Here is a 16,988-nt window from a genome sequence, read left to right on the forward strand (position 1 = left end):
TTAGTATAGTTTCTTTTTCCTTTGTCTTATTTTTTTTTAACCTTCATAATCATGCTATGTTGTAAATATTTTAAAATAACTTGTTATAATCAAAGATGTCTTTGGAACCCTCAGAGAAAATACAAAAAAAATCTATAAGCCAAAAATAATAAGAAATAAATCAAAACACATTCACAAAGGAAGTAAATCACTTAATCACAAAAGAAGACATGGAAGAAAGGGGAAAGGGAAGAAAAGAAATATAATAAAACCAAGAAAGAGTTTCCAAATACTTACCGATTGAAAATGTATTTAAATGTAAGCGTGTTAAATTCCCCAACTAAAAGATGCAAAGCTAAATGAATAAAAAATAAAGACCCAACTGTCTGTTGCTGACAAGAAGCACAACTCACCACTAAGATCCACATAGGCTGAAAGTGAGAGTATGCAATAAGGTGTTCCATTAAAATAGAATAAAATGAAGCAAGAATAGCCACAGTCACATCACAAAATATTAGACCCTCTATAAAAACTGTAGGGCCAAGGGTGTGGCTCAGTGATAAAGTCCTTTTCTAGAATTCATGAGCCCCAAGTTGAATCCTCAGCACCACCAACAACAAAAAAGGAAATAAAAAAATTTAAAAAATATACAAAGGATATAATTAAATAATGATGAAGCATCAATTTCATGAGAGGAAATAATAGTTCTATGTGCATCCAATATTGAAGCATATAAATATATAAAGAAAATATTAATAGATGTAAATGGAGAGATAAACTCCAAAACAATAAAAGTATAGAACTTGAATAACGCACTTTCAGTAATAGACAGAATCATTCAGAATAATATGATAGGATATAAAACAAATCTCAATAAGTATTTAAAAATTGTGATCATATTAATTTATCTTGTGAAAACAAACCATGACACAATTAGAAATCAATCAAAATGAAAACTTTGGAAATTACATAAATCCAGGGAAATTAAACAAATTCAGTCTTGAACAACCAACAGATAATGAAAGAAATCAAGAATGAAGTTAAAAAAATGCTTGAAACAATTGAAATTGGAAACACAGCATACCAAAAACAATGGTATACAACAGAAGCAGTACTAAGAAGAAAGTTCATAGCAATCAACACCTGCACCAGAAAAGTAAAGACTTTAAATATTTTATATCTGCATCTCAAGGCATTAGAAAAATAAGAACAAACAAAATTGAAAATTAGTAAAAGGAAAGAAATAATAATCTAAACCAAAATGAGTCAAATAGAGAATTAAAACAACAACAACAACAACAAAAGACAAATTAAATAAAGAGCTGGTCCTTCAAAAAATAAAGAAAATTGACAATTCTCTAGCAAGACTTACAAAAAAGAAAGAATATGCAAACAAAATCAGAAATAAAAATAAAATTATTAAAATTGGCACTGAAGAAATACAGAGAAACATCAAAGATTATTATGAATAACTATACCTAAAAAATAAACCTAGGAGAAAAGAAAAAAATACCTGGAAATGTACACCTTGCCAAGATTTAATCATGAAGAGATAGAAAAACTGAACAGCCAATAGTTAATAATGAGGTTGATTTAGTAAATGAAAGTCTCCCTTCAAAGAAAAACCCAGGACTAGATGGCTTCACTACAAAGTCCTACCAAATATGTAAGAAATATTAATTCCATTTTTTATGTGGCTCCATAAAGTTGAAAAGAAGGAAATTCTTGCAAATTTATTCCATGAGGCTAACATTAATTTCCCTGATACCCAAATAAGAAAAGGACATAACTAAAAAGAATACTACAGGCCAATGTCCTTGATGAACATAGATGCAAAAATTTACAACAAAAGCTAGAAAACTAAGTGCAATGACACATTAAAACGATTATTCACCATTCTTAAGTGGGAATCATACCAGGGATGCAAGTATAGTTCAAAATATGCAAATCAATAAACAAGATATACAGCATCAACAAAATGAAGGACAAAAAAGATATGATCAACTGAATAGATGTAGAACAGCTATTTGTAGATGTAGAATAGCGAACTCAACAATACTTTATGATAAAAACAGAACACATTAAGTATAAAACTAATGTATCTAACATAATAAAATCTATATATGATAAGTCAACAGTTGCAATCACTCTGTATGGAGAAAAGCTGGAAGATTTCCCTCTAACATCTGGAACAAGAATGCCATTTCTAACACTTTCATTCTAGCAAGAACAATCAGGCAAAAGAAAAAAAAAACATCTAATTTGGTAAAGAGGAAATCATATTGTCATTGTTTGTAAGACAATATGTACAGATAATCCCCAAAATTTTAATAAAATTCTATTGGAACTAAAATTAATTCAACAAAGTTAAATGATACAAAAGTAACATACAAAACTCATTAGTATTTCTGTGCACTAATAGTCAATTATCTGACTTAAAATTGAGATTATTCAGTTATAAAAATAATGATATCATATGCCCCACGATGGATATAAACTAAAGAACAATATGCAAAGTAAAGTAAGTCACATGCAGACAGACAAATATTATCTATTCTTTTTCATATGTGGATATTAAACAAATTAAGCTGATAAGATTGTGCAATAGTGGTTACTAGAACTGGTAATGGGGAGGATAATGGGGGTAAGAAAAGTGGTACCCGAACACAGTAAGATAATACTCACAGAACAGAGAGTGGTATGCAGTTCACAATAACATTTTATGTTTTATGAATAACTAGAAGAAAGGAGCTGTTAGGCTCCAAACACAAAGTAATAAAGAGATGCATTTTTTGCATATAGAACAAATAATGTCCAACTTACACATGTTCTCCTGTTTTAAAATGTAAATGCTGATTAATAAAATGATTGTTTTTTAATATATCTGTATACATAATAATATTTGTCAATTAGAATTTTACATGTAGCAGATACTTTACAGAACATTTCATCATGAAGAATTCAATAAAATAACCAACATAATTATATCCTTAGAAATTATAATGGTGAGCTGAATCAGGCTTGAGGTTTCTTTCCCCCTCATTAAGATGAGCAACTACTCTCTAAATTATTTTGGTTTGCTATCTTACTGTCTCAAAGGAAATTGTCTCTGCGGCTGCCAATTTTAGTTGCTTTGCCAAGGCTAATTACACAGAAGGTTTAGTAAGTGATGTTTGAACCTGGGCACTAAGGATACCTGACTATTAATTTGGGCAATCCCAGTGTGTCTCTTGGAAACAGAGCAGAAAACATAAATATCATTATTTGGGGAGTAGAAATATTTACTGCCTGCTCAGAAAAAATCATAACACCACTTTTCTCAACCCAAAGAAAATTCTTTTTTTCTTCTCCCTCTCAGGTTTTTTTTTTTTTTTTTTTTACCAGCATGATGGATAGCAAAGAAAACGTTTGCAATGTAGAATGTAGGAAAGAGTTTTCTAAAGATATAAACATACTGTGTGAAAATGGGAAACTAGGAAACTCAAGCCTCTCCAAAATATGTCTACAGAACAAATTTAGATGATGGTGCTAGCCCTGGACAAGTCACATCTACCTTAACACAACACAATTAAACCCAAAAAAGAGCTTCCAGCCAAATGATGAAAAATTGTCAAGAGTAAGTAATCTAAGGTAGATGTGAGAACTGCTTTCTGTTTTGAGAGATAAGGGAAAGAAATATTTGTTAGTGTATTTTCCTGTAATTTTGTTAAACTTTGCTTTAAATTTTTAATTTGGAAAATTCTAATGAACATGTTTTTAAATTATTGAACAGATCCTTGACAAGACTAACGACTTGGTCAGGGCATATTTAAGCATCAATCTGTAGTCACCAATCCAGTAATTTGTTATCCTCTTTATTTAATTTAAAAGACACACTGAGGTATGCCTTCCAAATCCTTGGAAAATGTACCACAAGAATATTACATTGCTGAAAATTTCAACATTTTCTAAATTGTAAACATTCTTTTACTGTGAAATATCGCCTATTTGTTTAATGAAATTTTTCCCTTAAAAGCTAAATGAGACAAATTACTCTCTATTGAGAGAACTTTTAGATGTCCACCATTCACTGCACAAGATCATCAAGGCTAAGATTTTCACCAAGACAGTTTTTGCCCGGTATGTGTTCAGAGGGGGAATATGAAGAATGAGATGACAGAAAGCTTGTCAACTTTTAGTTACTTCATAGCTTATTGCACTTTTTTATCGCCCTGAAGTAGTTGAGAGACAATTAATTCTTAGATAAACTCAAATCAAAAAGGAAGTTATAGTGAAGTATTGGCATATGATTTACCTGTATAAAAGAGAAACAATTAATGTGTTGATTTTTGTCTATCAAAGACAAAATAGAATTTGCATTTAAAAAAATTGAGGCTGAAGTAGAAAACCCCAGCAAATTTGAAAACAAAGAGCTGTTTTCTTTTCCTTGAATCAGCTGTTGGTTAGCCTGAGAGTCTTTCAAAGAGATCAATCTTGAGGTGGAGGTTGGATATTATTAAGGGTAACAGATTTGGTTTTACAGATTTCTTTAAAAACCTGAAGTCTCACTCAGAAGTGAATGCATGTGACAGACTATCATTGTCCACTATTGTCAGTGTGCTTTGTTAGTATCTTCATCCAAGTTATACCAGTCTGCACCACTTCCCTTAATTTTCTGCTTATTTTCCTGTGATGATTCTCTGAAATAAGCTGAGTCTTGCCACATATACCACATGGGATTTTCTAAGGCACATGGCCATAGGAAGAAAGAATTCATTTTTCCAGACCCATAGGACTCATGTTATTTACAGAAATTTGTAAAAAGCAAACTGAATTAATTTTTTTTCCTAAAGCAGTTATCTCCTGGGGAAATATCAATGATAGGAAAATAGAAAACCCCAATAGATTGTGTTTTCAGATAATGCATGTGTTCATTGTTAGCATTATAAATAATTATTGCTGGCTGACTAGGGGCAGTTATTGCTCCATGAACAGAGGTACAGTCTGTTCTTCTATATGAAGACTACACATAATGATCAGAGATTACATCAACAAAAGAAAGGCTGTAAGGCAGGTAAAAGATCTCTATTAATGTTTTTGTCATCCTTCATTTGTGTCTAAATTATAATGCAAATATATAAATTAAGTGATGATTTATGGCATAAAGAACAGAGTATGTAGATGACAATGTCAATGTTGAACACTGTCATTCAATTGCCTCCGTGATTCTTAAATTTTAACATGCATATGAAACTCTTAATTATTATACTAAAATTATTTTAGCTTCTAATTTCTCCACTAATGTCTAACCTCACTCCTTTACTACCTGGTGAAAACTATTTAGCTTTCTAATTCCCATGAATCTATATTTGAGAAAAATCTTTGAAAATTTTAATTCAGAAGATGCATGTAACAGATTACAGAAAATGATAGTGAGAGTTTTAGTACAAATTAAATGAGTTTCATCATATGGAACCTATCCTGGTGCCTGGGAAATGGCAGATGCTACATGTTATAAATTTATTTTAAATAACTTGGTTCATGTTTGCCAAAAACCAGGTTCAATTAATCCATGAAACAGAATTAATAAGAGCGAGGAGGATGAAAAGATCCAGAGCACTTATTCTTTGGGAAGACTAGGGCCAAGAGAATGTCAGAGTGGAGCACTCTGGCAGAAGGATATTGGGAGTTTGGGAAGATGAGTATGGAGAATGGACGCTAGAGAACAATCATTACCTTAACACAACTTCCCCTAGCCTGCACTGGTGGAAAGAAGTCTGAAAGGACAAAACTCAAAAATATTAGGAGAATTAAAAGAATTCTTATGAAAAAGGAGAAAAAAATTACTCCTACTCAATAAAATATAAAGACTGAAAAGAGAAATGAAAGTGATATTGTGTTCTGAGGAGAAAAATAGGTGAAATTGAAAGTTTGGGTAAAGGATCACATGAGAGGCTATAAAAGTACACATGGAAAAACTACATGTCAAATAATTAAGGAGGCGAAATTTTACTTTAAGACACTCCAAATAAACATGTTAGGTCTTTTCCAAATGATACACTTGACCAAATAACTTTACATGTGATTCACCAATAGTCCACCCACATGGTACAGAGATCAGTTCGAAAATATTGCCAGATGTCATTTGGCAGAGTATGCCACAACCTGTTCATAATTATGAAAGTGACACTTCATTCAGATAGTTTAATGATCTACAGCATATGCTTCTTTTTGACAGCTATATAGAAGTATAATTTATAACATAAATTGCATATACTTGAAATACTCAATTTGATGTGATAGGACACATGCATACCATGAAGACATTATCAGAAGAGAGGTAATGAACAGATCCATCAGTTCCCAAAATTTGTTTCCTTTTTAACTTTTGGTTTTCTTTGTTTTTTTTTTTTTTTGTTTAATCCTTTGTTTTGGTAAAAACACTTAAAAGGACATATATCCTCTTTAATTTTTTCGTACTCAAAATAGCAGCGCTAATAATGGCACCATGTTGCACAGCAGATCTCTAGATTTACTTATTTTCCGTATTGAAATTTTATAGCCACAGAACAACTCCCCTCTAGGGGTGTGAGGTTAGACAAGGCAACCACCCTTCTGAATCTCTATTTCTTTCAATCTGACTATGTTAAATACTTCATGGAAGTGGAATCATGCAATATTTGCCCTTCTGTAACTCATTTCACTTTGATAATGTCTTCCAGGTTATTCATGTTGTTGCATATTGCAGGGTTTCCTCTTTTTAAAGTTGAATAATATTGCATCGTGTGTGTGTGTGTGTGTGTGTGTGTGTATGCGCATGCCTGTCACATTTTCTTTTAATCCACTTATGTGTTGACGTAAATCTGGGTTGTTTCCATGTCTTTACTATTTTCAGTTTTGCTGCAATGAACACAGGGATACAGATTTTTCTTTGGGATACTTATTTTTATTTTTTTGGAAATATGACAAAAAGTGGGATTCTTAGATTACAGCCATTCTATTGCTAGTTTTCTGAGGAAACATCATAATGTTTTCTCTAGTAACTATACCAGGTTACATTTCCACCAAAAAAGGGCACAGATTTCAATTTATCCACATCCTCATCAAAACATATATTAGTTTGGTAATAGATATCATAAGAGATATAAGGTGACATCTGATTGTAGTTCACAACTTATTATTAGTTGTTAGAATTACTTTTTTTACTGTGCGACTCCAAATACCCACAATTCCCAGGGTAACAAAGATTTTAAACGAGGATCACATGTCCTGGAGGATAGATAGCAAAATCACCAGAAAAGAGAAGTTTAAGAAAATTTTTAACTTTTCTCTCTCACTCAGCCTTTACTTCATCCTGTATGTGGTTTCTGTTCACTGCAAAAGAAAAATCAACTTCTATTGTAGTTTTGTGTTCCTTATCTCAAAAATGTTGGAGAAATTTATAAGAAATTTATAATTTAATAACATTTTAGGTGACTTGATGGACTGGAAGAATGGAGAAAACAGAAGGAAACCTGGCCAGGCAAAGAAAAGTTGAATAAGAGTTTTTCAGACTGTGAATGTTGTGGGCCACAGAAATGCGATGACATTTTTTTTCTCTCTTACAAAAGGTAGGTAGGTTTATTTATTTATCTCTATGGTAAACATTTTTTTTTCTCTAGAAACACTACCACTAATTTTGATTTTAAAAAATACAGAAAACTAGGCAGCTAGAGGAACATTCTAATATGGATATAAAGAGATGTGTAGAATTAATACATGATCACGAAAAGTATGTAACACTAGTTGCATTCTGGTTATATCAGCAAATGTACTTGGAGTGTCAGTATGAGAGAAATGGTTTGGGATATAGATAGGAAAGTAAATTAAACAAAGAAAAAAAAAACTCCCTTGGTTACAATCACAGGATTTAACAGCAATTCTGATCTTCCAGAGGGAAGATATAAGAAAGCCTTTTAGATATAAGTGTTACCTGAAACATTCTCTACTTTTTGAAAAATTAAAATACAAGTTACAGTTACATAAAGGTACATTAAATTATTTATTCAAAAATTATTGAACATGAGTTATGTATCAGGTATTTTTTTGTAACCACGAATGACATAACAGAAGGACAACAAACTTCCTATTTTTAGAGTACATTTCCTATTGACCCTAAAAATCGAATAATTTTGAGAATATTCAGATACTCTTCAGTTTCTTGAATGTATCTGTTCATATTATATATGATCACTATTGATTTTAGTAAAAATATACAAAGTCTATCTTAGGAGATTAAATCTTTAGACATGCAGTAGGTGGTTTCAGACTCAAAAAAAAAATCAAGAAGTGAAACTATTGCAGTCTCAAAAAATTATATATGGGAAGCAATTCTGTAAAATGGTGGCAAATCCTAATTATGTACCTAACAATGAAGAGGTCAGGAAAGAGGTTATCAGACACAGGAAAGCAAACAGCAGCAGCAGAGAGGGAATTAGTTATTAAGAGTAAGGTAGAGTCGTTCACAGGCTGAGAAAACCCTGGGAAAGGAGAATCTTTACAGTTTAAAACTGAGCATAATCAGGCCTTTGTTTAAAAAAGTATTCAAAATGAAAGAGTAGTTTGAAGCACATATGAAAATAAGAACGTTGAACCAAGTGATCAGAATAGGCATTAAGGAATACAAGTTTCCCCAGTATGTAGACAATGCTGCTTTGTTCTGTCCCTAAATTTATTATATAAGCCAAAATATAAGGATATTTAATAGTGTATACAATATGGTTTCTACTTTAGATAAATTTACAGAAACATACAGGAGAAATGTAATTACAGTGCACAGCAAAATACAGTGTGATGTATTCCATGACTGGATAAACAACACGTACTTGGAAATACCACAGGAGCACAATTTTACATGCTTTGGGTTCATGAATGAAGATTTCCTGAAAGAACTGATACCTATGGGGAACGTGGAAGGACTGATAGGTATTAATCAAAAGATTAGCCTGTGCAGAGGAGAAAGCATATAGAACTTAAGAAGACTTTTAAGTAGTCAGTGTTAGTGGAACTCAAGCCCTAAGGAAGACAGGTAAGAAAATGACAAGTGTTGAAGTGAAAAAAACAAAGAAGGTACTTTCCATAACAGCCTTGCAAGTTAAAAAAAATAATTTTTCTATATTAAAACTTAGTTAACACTGGAAGAAGATATAGTAAATCATTTAGAGCATATGGTAATTGAGATGTGGACACACAACTTGTAATATTTAGAGCATCCTCAGATTTGGTACCCATAGGGGGTCCTGGAACAACCCAAAAATGACCTATATGTTTAATGTTTTTATAGATAATAGATCTCATCTTTGGAGTATGTCATATAAAGGATAAAACAAATGAATTGATGAAATCATTCATAGAAATCAAAGAGAAAGAAGAATAACAAACAGAACATAGGAAGTGAGAGGTCTGAAAACAGAATATTGGGGAGGACCAATATTTCACATGTGAATAGAAAAAAGACAGACATTAAAAATAGCAATCTAATGCTAGGAGGAAAATCAGAAAGATGATATAGGAACCACTTAAATAATGACCAAACTTTGCTTTTTAATGCTGCGGAAATTTCAGGCAAGATAAAAACTAAAATGTGTCATTGTCTAACAGAAATAAACTCATTGGGGTATTCAGAAAGCTATAGGGAGTTGCAAGTCCCAATATAACTGTTTAAAGCCTCAATGGAGTGAAGATGAGCTGAGGAGACACTAAAGTCTTTTCAAAGGAATTAAAAGCATCATGAGAAAAAGACACATCCTAGAAGGCTATATTTATTGATGTTAAATAAAAATTAACTTCTAGGTTTCGAGAGAAAAGGAGGAACAATCAAATAATTGATCATAAATGAATGAATAATACTTTTTTTGTAAATATCTTGGACATTCCCTTGCAGTCTATGTAAATTAGTTTTATATCAAACCATCCATATGTTCTAGAATTTCCACTATAAGGAAACCTGTTGTTGTCATTATCATTTGTTTGTTTTTCAGAAGAAATATATCTTATCCTTAAAACAATCCCCAGATAATAATAGTGAAAAGAATCCATGCTCTTAGTTACCTGGATATGCCCTGTATCCAGAGTTTGCTTGGACAAAGAACTATTAGCCTCCCATGAAATGACATCTTTCTGTACCCATCGGAAATCCAGTCCACATAATGATTTGTTTGTGACAAATTAACCACACATGTAAATTCTGTAGGAACAAATGATAAAAGAAAAAGTTGAATGTTTTACCATAATGTGAATCCTTAAGGAAATCTCCACTGCTCATCCACATATAATTCAGGAAGGCTATTGGAATAGTAAAAACATTAATAATGATGTGAAAAGAGAAAATAAACAGGCTGATTTGCTTGGCTTCTCTATACACAGTCTTTTGCTCTAGAATTTAAATATCTGTTTATTCATAAAATTTTTATTTTTTTACACAAAGATTAGGTAATTGTCAAAGTTCTATGATGAGGAACTACACAGCAATAACCACTTTCATCCTGCTGGGACTAACAGATGACCCAAAACTGCAAGTTCTGCTTTTTATCTTCCTGTTGCTCACCTACATGTTGAGTGTAACAGGGAACCTGACTATTATCTCCCTCACACTGGTGGATCCCCATCTGAAGACACCTATGTACTTCTTCCTCAGAAACTTTTCCTTCCTAGAAGTTTCATTTACTACTGTCTGTATCCCTCGATTCCTGTACAGTTTATCAACTGGAGACAATACTGTTACCTACAATGCTTGTGCAAGTCAGATATTTTTTGTTTTTCTCTTTGGAGCAACAGAATTTTTTCTCCTGGCAGCCATGTCCTATGATCGCTATGTGGCCATCTGCAAACCCCTTCATTATATGACCATCATGAACAACAGAGTGTGCACCTTATTAGTCCTCTCCTGCTGGGTATCTGGCTTGATGATTATTGTCCCACCCCTTAGCTTAGGTCTCCAGCTTGAATTCTGTGATTCTAATGTCATTGATCATTTCAGCTGTGATGCAAGTCCCCTCCTAAAGATCTCGTGCTCAGACACGTGGATGCTAGAACAGATGGTTCTATTTGTGGCTGTATTTGGGCTTATTATTACCCTAGTCTGTGTGGTTCTGTCTTACACGTACATCATCAGGACCATTCTGAGATTCCCCTCTGTTCAGCAAAGGAAAAAGGCCTTTTCCACCTGCTCATCCCACATGATTGTGGTTTCCATCACCTATGGCAGCTGCATCTTCATCTACATCAAGCCTTCAGCAAAGGAAGAGGTGTCCATAAATAAAGGAGTTTCAGTTCTCACTACTTCTGTAGCGCCCTTGTTGAACCCTTTCATTTACACTTTGAGAAACAAGCAAGTGAAACACGCTTTTAATGACTCCATAAAGAAGATTGTGTTTCTCTCAAAGAAGCAGAAGTTTTGATGAATCAAAGGAAAATAAAACATTCTGCAACTGCTTTACTGCTGCTTCTTACTTACTTCATGATTTCCTTTATACATTTCAGTCAGATTAGCCTTCTCAATAATATTTAATATTTCATACTGACCACACCTTTATTAAACTCTTTATAACTTCAAATCAAATTCACACATTTTGTTTTCCTTTATTGTGAAATTGAAATATATAATTTCCAAGAATTCTGTTTTTCTCCACTTATGAGATAGGGAAGTACAGAAAATAACATTTCTCTAGGGAAGGAAAGTAATATTAAAAATTTGTATAAATTTTCTATGGGTTAAATTATATGACAATAGTGCTAGTCACTTTCTTTCTGTAATAAAAGTCACAAAATGAACAACACAAATGCAACTATCAAAACAACAATAACAACAAAAAAACCCAGCAGAGATATGCTGAAAATAATGAACCGGATAAGACATTCCAGGTCCATTAAACTAATTGGGAAAAAAATGTCTACAGTAGTTTGTGATTAACCAGAATTGAAGAAATTGAGATATCATTATAATTACTGACAAGATTTACTTGATATTTCCTTATATAAAAGAACAGTATCACTTAAAAGATAAATGCTTAATTTAAAGCAATATAAACATAAAATAACCTATTATGGGTTACTAATACACAATAGTTGCATAAAAGGTAATTGGGACACCAAACTTTAAGTTCCCACAAATAGGAAAACTGGTTAAATCAACACAAAACAATATATATATATATATANTTTCTCTTTGCCTCTACATTCATGTATCTTATTATTCAATTTCCTGGCTGACCTAACACTGACTTTATCAGAGTGTTCCTACTGATTTTGTATTGAGGTACAGAATAGGAAGAATGGGGTTGCCAACAGAGACTATTCCAGAGATACTGGCATAGTAAAAAGAAGAGTAAATGAAATTATTTCCTATGTATCATTTCTCTTATTAGAAATTGAGTTTCAACCATGAAAACAAATGATAAAGGAATGAAGATTTTGAGTACATTGTAAAGCCCTAAACCTTGAGGAGGGTTAGGTGTGTGTGTGTGTCTGTGCAAAAATACAAAATAAAATGATGTATTGAAAATAACAAGAATCACAAGGTTTACACAAAGTGATGGAATTTTATTTAATTAAACTTTAAATGAGGGGCTCGGGTTTTGGCTCAGCGGTAGAGTGCTTGCCTAGCACGAGCAAGGTCCTGGGTTCGATCCTCAGCACCACATTAAAATAAATAAAGAAAATTAAGGTTAAAAAAAAAAACAACAACAAAAAACCTTTAAATGACTAGTGAAATTATATACCAAAACTTATGTATTATCAAGAAAGAAAAAGTATTTTTTAGTCTTTAACTTCCTTTAATTTCCCTCTAATTTATTCATAAAACAGAATAAACAATTGCTACACAATATAGATTATTCTCCAGTAGAACTGCAAACTAATTTATTAGTTCTCTGACTAGATAGCCTGAAAAAAAAAGGAATGCTTAATCATTTTTAAAGCATAAATGAGCATTGCATAGCTTTTTTTGGTATATTGCTTTGTTAATGTTAGCTCAAACCTAGTTACCACTGTTATTTTGGGGGAAGCGATGATGATGATGATGATGATGATTGTTTTTGCATTCAGACTTGGTGAAAGTAAGAGCACCATAATGTGAAACTACACAAGACTGACAGTGTTCATCCTGGCAGGTTTGACTGATGACCCAGAATTGAAAGTTGTGTTATTTGTCTTCCTGCTTCTTACCTACTTGTTGAGTGTCACTGGCAATCTGACCATCGCCACACTCGCCCTAGTGGATATGGACCTGAAGACTCCCATGTATTTTTTCCTTCGGAATTTCTCTCTTAGAAATTTCCAATACTATTAAATTGCTGGTTATTATGGCAATTGGGGACATGTCTTTTCCTATGCCGTTGTGCTACTCAAGTGTTTTTTGCCTTCCTACTTGGAGCATCAGAATTTTACTTGTTGGCAGCTATGTGCTATGACCACTATGTGGCCATCTGTATAAGCCCCTTCATTACATGACCATCATGAACAGCAAAATCTGCATTCAGCTGGTCCTCAGTTGTTGGCTTGCTGGCTTGTCATCTTCCCACCACTCATCCTAGGTCTAAATATTGACTTCTGTGCCTCCAACATTGTTGATCATTTCTACTGTGACACTACACCTCTCATGCAGATCTCCTGCACAGACACACGGCTCCTGGAGATGATGGGATTCATTTCAGCTTTGGTGACGCTCTTGGTCACACTGGTCATGATGATGGTATCCTACACCTATATCGCCCTTACCATTCTAAGAATCCCTTCAACTAGTCAGAGGAAAAAAGGCTTTTCCACATGTTCTTCTCACATGATCGTGATATCCCTTTCCTATGGCAGCTACTTCTTCATGTATCTTAAACCTTCAATCAAACAAAGAATATCTTTTCCCAAGGGAATTGCTGTCCTCAATACCTCAGTAGCTCCACTTTTGAACCCTTTCATCTGTACCTTACAGAATCAACAAGTGAAAAAGCCTTTGTTAATCTGCTACACAGAATTGTCTCTTTCTCAAAAAATTAATGTTTTACTTTGTTATACAAAGGATATGAATAAAGAATGCCCAGGTGGTATCAGCAGCTTCCAAGAGATAGTTTCCTCCTTTACTTTTTATTTCATTGCTCTGACATTTAACTTTATATCCTTTGAAAAATATTTTTTTCATAAAACTTTGGGGTTTGAAATGCTAATTTTTCTTTTAATCTCCATTAAAGCTGCCTTTTATTTTTGACTTTATTTCCTCCCTTCTCTTAGTTTTCTTTCTATGGATATATGACAACATTGAGCTTTCACTTTCAATATGTCTCTTTTGTCCCTTAAGAATTGCAATAAGGTAAGATTATAAAAGTTTATCTCATTTAAAATTGTATTTGACTTATGACCCATCAAACTAATTTAGAATTAATATTTATTTTTATGCTTCCAATTAACTGATGTGTATTGTATTTAAGTAGTTTAAAAGAAAATTATAGCAGAGCTTTTCATGTTTGCCTTTGAGCACTATTTATCTTTGACATGTATATTCAAATATTTTATATGTGTTTCTCTAAGTGTATATTCACACATATCTATGTATATGTGCATAAGCTCTAAAATAACAAATCACTTAATTTTTAGATGAAAGAATTTTCATTTATAAATGATTTTTATCATGGTTAAAAGAAAATGTGATATATTACTGGTTCATTTTGAAAATCAATAATAATAATATAATACTTATTTGATGGTCTCAATCTCCCCCAAATTCCTCTGATTAACTTGAGATAATCCTAAAGCAAATTCTAAATGATTTGTGAATCTTTGTGAAATAAGAGCAATGCTAATTCTATTTTGTCTTCACATTTTATTTGTCTGACCTTTATGTCTGACCTAGGTATATATTAGTACAGATATGCAGATTGATATAGATATACTTCCTACCAGTGATACCAAGATAGTAGAAGATTCAATTTCTAGCTTACTGATTTCCTAGCTTAGGACTGAATCTATTAGGAGACTCTGAAATTTAAATTTTGTGGAATAAACAGAACTTCAAAAGAATAAAATATAATAGTATTTTTAAAGATACACATCTAATTTCATGAACATTTTCCTATAAACATCTGTATTATATCGGGTTTCCTTTTTTCATTTCATTTTTTTAAAGTGAGAATCTTAGTTGGAAAAAATATATTTGAAAATATCACCCAAAGGGATGGGATTAAATATAACCAGGGAGAAAAATAAACATAGCATATAATTAGACAATTATATACGTTTCTGTACAATTTGTAGAATGAATTGAATATTAGAAGATATTTAGATTATAAACATAATTTCAGGAAAAAACCTATTTAAACAATTGATTATAAATTATTTATAGTTTTTCTTTTCATTTAGTATACATTTTTTTTCTAAATTGTCCATTTACACCTGATGATTGTAGAGCATTATCTAAGGTTTAGAGATATGAAGAGAACACAAAATTATGTGTGCACATACGTATGTACATATACACACACACATATGTATAAATATCTTGTAACAATGTAAAATAAAAGTCAAGCCTAAAGTACTCTCAATAGATTCATTAATTTTGATTCTGTTATGTATCAGTGAGGACCGATTTGCTTAAAACAATACCATTCAAGTTAAACTACCTGTCATTTATTCTGAAATACTTCATATATTAGCTTTTCTGAGCCCTCTAAGTATTCAGTTCATATATCACTTTTCTTAAGTATCTGTTTTTATCATTTCAATGCAGAGTTATCAATCAGTTCTCTGTGCTACTTATTTCATAACTTTTTTTTAGTAACTCAATGACCTATCCCACAAGTCATTCTAATTTTCCAGTTGATTTACCCATAAAATTAACTATTTGAATTAACTTCTTTCAACATAGATTCTAATAGTTATACACTTCCATTCTGACTATGCATACAGCCATGTTTTTTTTACTCATCAAATTAATCTTCCTGAAACGAAATAAAGTATTTAAAGTGAAAGACCTTTATTTATTATTCAAAACAAAACTGTCAAATATAGGTAGTTTGGATTAGGCAGAGCGGGGTGAAGGAGGGTAGGGGGTAGGGGCATAGGAAGGATAGTAGAATGGATTGGATATCCATACTCTGTATGCATGTATGACTACATGGGACTGATGTAGTTCTACATCATGTACACTCAGAAAAATGAGAAGTTATTCTCCATTTATTTATGATATGTCAATCATTCTTATGTCATGTAACTAACCAGAATAAATTTAAAAAATGTATAAATGAGTGAAAAATGGAAATATAGGTAAAATTTTATAGGAAAGTTTATATAAATATATATGATGTCAAAACTGAAAAAAGAAAACTGTCAGAATGTTTATTATTATATCAAAACAAATATCTAAAAAATGTCATCAGTTAAATAGTAATATAAAATCCCTTATCTTCTAAATAAATCATTGTATTTGTACATTTTAATGTAAATATTTCTTCAATAATTTTAGTAAGTGAATAAGTAATTTAATATTATGTTAGCATTAATCTATGATTAGACTCCTTAAAAGCTCTATGTCATTTACACATGAAATAAATTCTCAGAATTTTGAAGTCTTTTTTTGAATAATACAAAATATATGTTTCTAATTTTTAATTTCTTATCTTTATTGCTCTCCATCTCCAAACATGTCATAATCCCCATATTCAGATGTTCTTACAAATTATATTCATTTTCTAAAGCTGGTCATAACTTAAAATTTTTATTAACAGATTCTCTGTTTGCTAACTTACTTATTGAGCTAATTTTACATTCCATTCATAATATTTTAAATTTAAAGCTGAGTTGGGATTTTTATTATGATCAAAATACTTGAGATATTCTGGCTTTTGTATCACAGTGATATCTCAGAACATGTATTTTTAAGTATTCTTATACTTCTATTTTTTTCAAAAAGTTGAAGAATTGGTATTAGTTCTTCCTTGAAGTTTTGTGGAATTCATTTTTAAAACTATTTTATCTTGGGCTTTACTTTTTGGAGGGAAGTTTGGTTA

The 16,988-nt window shown here is 31.8% G+C and overlaps 2 protein-coding genes across 2 annotated transcripts; both read left to right on the plus strand.

The window, feature by feature from the left end:
* Positions 1-10,448: 10,448 nt before the first annotated feature.
* Positions 10,449-11,396, plus strand: LOC107139764 (olfactory receptor 6C2-like). Its single transcript, XM_015482637.1, has one exon. The coding sequence runs from the start codon at positions 10,449-10,451 to the stop codon at positions 11,394-11,396; it is 948 nt and encodes a 315-aa protein (XP_015338123.1).
* A 1,607-nt stretch (positions 11,397-13,003) lies between these two features.
* Positions 13,004-14,935, plus strand: LOC107139765 (olfactory receptor 6C4-like). The gene is given in 6 exon segments (XM_048801273.1): positions 13,004-13,052; positions 13,107-13,210; positions 13,431-13,494; positions 13,497-13,930; positions 14,285-14,296; positions 14,837-14,935. Coding segments are annotated over 6 exon segments (762 nt in total).
* The last annotated feature ends 2,053 nt before the right edge of the window (positions 14,936-16,988 follow it).

Source organism: Marmota marmota, unplaced genomic scaffold, assembly GCF_001458135.2.
Source record: "Marmota marmota marmota unplaced genomic scaffold, marMar, whole genome shotgun sequence".
NCBI classification, from domain to species: Eukaryota; Metazoa; Chordata; class Mammalia; order Rodentia; family Sciuridae; genus Marmota; species Marmota marmota.